Genomic DNA, 4,785 nt, shown 5'->3' with positions numbered 1-4,785 from the left:
CTCGTCGGGCCTTGAACAAATAATCTTTCGATATAGGAGATAGAACACTTGTTTGAAATCCGTTTTGGCCAAAATATTCCTAGGATGTATTTCAGCTGCATTCTGTGGAAGGAATTGAGATTTTCCATTTCCTGAGTGCCCAAGAGGAGGAGTTGTATAGTAGGATTGGTTTTACGAACATATTGTAAAGTTTGATTTTTAGAGACGCAGAAATTTGTTTGCCTCTCAACCATATGTTGTTTAATCTTTTGAGCAAGTTTCTTTGTATGCCTCCATTTTTCCTCGTGTCGTTCCGCCAACTAGAAGGTACTATGGACAAATTGGCCAACACTTTTGAAAAATCACTCCTAAAAATTAACACTGAGAAAACAGAATACACTATAGTGAGGCGATGTGACGAACGACACGAGACCACCACTAACATATTATAAATAATATTTAATAAACTTAACAAATTAAATTAATATAAAAATTAAATAAATATACAACATGGTGGGGTATGATCTGGAGCACGAGGACAGTAAAATATTAATATATAATCAACCAGCACCACCAAATGAAGAGACAGCCGATTTGGGCAAAAAAGATAACATAAACATAATCTTCATTGGCCACGTGGACGCGGGAAAATCGACAATTGGCGGGAACCTAATGCTCCTAACAGGAATGATAAGCAAGAGAACATTGGAGAAGTACGAGGCAGAAGCGCGGGAACTAAACCGTGAGTCGTGGTACTCCCAACTGTAATGTGTGAGGTACCTCTCCTATGCTCTCGACACCAACCCGGAAGAGCGGGAAAAAGGCAAGACAGTGGAAGTGGGGTGTGCCTACTTCAAAACCCCCAAGAAGCACGTGACTATATTGGACGCTCCAGGCCACAAGGCATATGTCCCCAACATGATCAACGGGGTGGTCCAGGCAGACGTGGCAGTACTCGTCATCTCGGCCAGGGCGGGGGAGTTCGAGGCAGGCTTTGACAAGGGCGGGCAGACGCGGGAACATGCCATCATTGCCCGCGCTTCTGGCATTAAATATCTTATTGTCCTTATTAATAAAATGGATGACCCCTCTGTCACCTGGGCTGAACAAAGGTAATTTCACACTTTTCCCGCCAAAGGTTTAAATTCTGTGGCGCGAAATTGGCGCCCTTTTTGAAACAGTTGGGATTCTCCAAGTCTGAGTGCTTTATTATGCCTTGCTCGGGGTTTGACGGGTCTTTCCTTAAGGAAATGCCTCCTGTGGCTGTGTGTCCCTGGTTTAGGTCTGATTGCTCGAGTAATGCAAAGAAAGTGGACTTTTCTGGGTCTGTTGGACAGTCTGGAGCCAATTGATCGAAGGCCTGACCACCCAGTCAGGTTTTTGGTGGCCGACAAGGCAATAATAATCGGGACAATGGTTTTTGGCAAACTGGAGTGTGGGACTGTCACCACAGGACAAAAACTAATGATTCTTCCCGCCAAAGTATATTATTAATATATTGATAATAATAATTAAAATTAATTAAAATTAATATTTAATTTAATAAGGTGACTGTCACGGTCTCCCAAGTGATGGTGGACGAGATTGAGGTCGAGCAGTCGAGTCCAGGCTATAATATCCGTCTGAGAATCCTGGGAGCCTCAGAAGATGTTTGTTGTGACTAAAAAACGTGATTTAGGAGATCTCAGTGGGCTCTGTGATGTGTCCCCCCGAACATCCAGTCAAAATGGCCAAGAACTTCAAAGTGGAGGTGTAGTGTCAATTAGAGTGTGTAGATAGTGACAATGGACCTGTCGAATATAATTTGTGCTGGTTTTCCCGCCATGATGCACATCCACCACGTGACTCACCAGGTGACATTCCGACGGCTGGTGAGTACTCAGGAGATGGGGGAGGAGAAGGTGAGGAATCCTCGTTTCCTGAGGACGGACAGTCGATGTGAGGTGGTCTTGGCTGTGGAGGAGCCCATCTGTGTGGCCGTGGCTGCCGACCTGCCCATTCTGGGGAGGATTATTCTCAGGGATGAGGGCAGGACTATTGCCTTTGGCAGAGTTCTCAAACTAATTGATGGAAAATAATTATTCTTATTTTTTGAGTTGTTACTGATTTCCATTCTTTTTTGTAAATGTTTTGGCAAATTTAAAACAGTTGAAATTGACATACTCACTTCAAGCCTCTTTAATTTAAAATATTTATTGACGATTGAGCAACGATGGTCAACCAGACCCGACTTTTTTGTTTGTTGAACACTTATTTAAATAGCTTCTGATAATTATCGTCCTGAGGAATCTTTTGGTGATTCTCGACCAAAAATAAACATCAACAAAAGGATAAAATATTAGAAATTTGGAATAAAATTCCAACTGATTTTATTCGAAAATTAATAAATTCGATGAAAACTCGTAGTTTAGAGTTATATAAATCGAGAGGAAAGCATATTCCTTACTGATATTTTATTTTTTGACATTTGTCCGGAATTTTTTGTCTTAAAAAATCGGTTTTTGCTTTATTCTCAATATTTTAAAAAGATTTATGGATAAATATTATAAAATTAAAAAATATAGATGATATTAACATGCTTAAGTGTTTAATTTTTAAATTTGTTCAGTTTGTTCTGGTTTTGAATTTTGGTTTATTAAAAACACTAAAAAATTTAAAATACTTTGATCCATGTTAAAAATAAATTTGAACCATATTTGCAATATCTTTCATTGTAAATTTATAAGAAAAAGCATGTTCAGTTTTTATTGTTGTTCACTGTATATATAACTCCAGGCATTTTTAGTGACATTTTTGGACGCGGGAAAGCACCACGTCAAAACTTTTTTTAAATTAATTTGTATAGCACCCCCGAGGTCCTGAATACCTTAATTCAGAAGCACCCAAGTGCACCGAGTGATTATGTAAAGTTCTCGAATCCTGAAGGAACTCAAGAGATTATGATTACCGAATCAGAAGTGCGACACGGAATCGCTTCTTTTGCCGCTAGCAGCAGCGGAGGCTTGGATGGGTTACGCCCCGGCCATATCAAAGACCTAACGTCCACCTACACCTCGGAAGCAGGACGCTGTCTTGTTAAATCGATCACGGACCTAATAAGGAAAATGGTGAATGGCGACATCCCGGAGTATGCCAGAGAATTGCTCTTCTCCGCAAGGCTACTCGCGTTCAAAAAACCCAACGGAGGAATCCGCCCCATTGCGGTCGGAAATTATTTCAGAAGACTCGCAGCGAAGATTGCTTCGACCCTCGTGAGCCGCCCACTCGGTGCGGAGTTCTTCCCAGAACAAATGGGTGTTAGTATCCAGAACGGATGTGAGGCAGCGGTTCATGCAGCAAGGCGTTTCTTCACACAGAAGAATACTGCAAACGAATGCATTGGAATCAAATTGGACATAACCAATGCATTCAATTCTCTCAGAAGAGACTCCATTATGGAAACGTGTTGGAAGAGGGCTCCCATGCTTTTCCCTCTTGTTAAATTGTCATACGGAGAAGATACGTCTCTGGTTTTTGATGATGAAATCATTAAATCAAAAACTGGTGTCCAGCAGGGAGATCCGCTCGGACCCCTCTTATTTGCCCTGACAATTGATGATGTTGTGAGATCAATTGACGCACAACTAAATCTCTGGTATCTCGACGATGCCACAATTGGAGGATCATTCGAGGAAACATACAACTCTTTACGTCAAGCACTTCCCGCATTAAAACACTTGGGATTGGACATCAATATTAACAAATCAGAGTTAATAAATGTCTCATACTCAAACACCGACTTTCTCTCTATCAAGGAGTTTTTCAACGAACTGCTTCCCGGGATCCCGACTGTGCCAGTTGATAAACTATATTTCCTTGGATGTCCACTCAGTGAAGACGAACTCAGGAACCATCTACTTTCTAAAAATGAAGAATTATCTCGCCTCGCAAATAGACTGTCATGCCTCGACTCTTACACATCCTTCTTCCTGATGAGAAACAACATCGGACTACCCAAGCTTCTATACCTACTGCGATGTTCACCCTGCCACGAACATGACGACAGTCTACTTTCGATAGACAAATCTCTCAAACAAACTGTTGAGTCACTAATCAACGTCCGCTTCGACGAACTCGGTTGGAAGCAATGTAAGCTTCCCTCTGGATTTGGGGGTGTCGGTCTAAGATCGGCGCTGGAGGTCGCGTACCCGGCATATCTTTCGTCTCTCTCAAGCTGCAACCATTTGACACGGCAAGTCCTTCGTCACACTATTGGACTTCGCTGGAATGAGTCATTTGATGAAGCTTGCCGGGATTGGAACGGGTCAGGACTCAAAATCCCCGAAGACACAACGAAACAAAGGAACTGGGATAACATTGTCTGCTCCAAAATTTCAGAAGGGCTTAAAAAAGAAGCAAATCAACATCGTCTTGCTTGCCTGGTGTCAGCCTCAAGTGGAGGGAGCGGAGCATGGCTTGGTGCAATCCCTTGCCCAAATCTCGGGACTTTTTTGGACGACGATTCTTTGAGGATTGGAAGTGGACAAAGACTTGGACTAGACGTTTGCCAGGAGCACCGATGCCGCTGCGGGAAAACGGTCGATGCGAAGGGATTGCACCCGCTATCCTGCAGGAGATCCGCCGGAAGAGGACCACGTCACGCCGCTCTGAACGACGTGATCGTCAGAGCTCTGAAGGCTGCAGGCTTCCCAGCACAGCTTGAACCAGTGGGTCTCGATCGAGGTGATGGAAGAGACCTGACGGGATGACTCTTTTCCCTTTCAACTCCGGACGATCTTTGGTCTGGGACGCAACTTGCGTCGATAC

General features: G+C 43.0%; 1 protein-coding gene across 1 annotated transcript; it reads left to right on the top strand.

Annotated features, from left to right (window-relative positions):
* Positions 1-489: 489 nt before the first annotated feature.
* On the top strand, positions 490-1,587 carry LOC115227622 (eukaryotic peptide chain release factor GTP-binding subunit ERF3A-like). The gene is given in 2 exon segments (XM_029798395.1): positions 490-1,461; positions 1,527-1,587. A coding segment is annotated over 1 exon segment (606 nt). The 3' UTR covers positions 1,096-1,461; positions 1,527-1,587.
* The last annotated feature ends 3,198 nt before the right edge of the window (positions 1,588-4,785 follow it).

Source organism: Octopus sinensis, unplaced genomic scaffold (assembly GCF_006345805.1).
Source record: "Octopus sinensis unplaced genomic scaffold, ASM634580v1 Contig05604, whole genome shotgun sequence".
NCBI lineage: Eukaryota > Metazoa > Mollusca > Cephalopoda > Octopoda > Octopodidae > Octopus > Octopus sinensis.
This window is presented reverse-complemented; position numbering and strand designations above follow the sequence as displayed.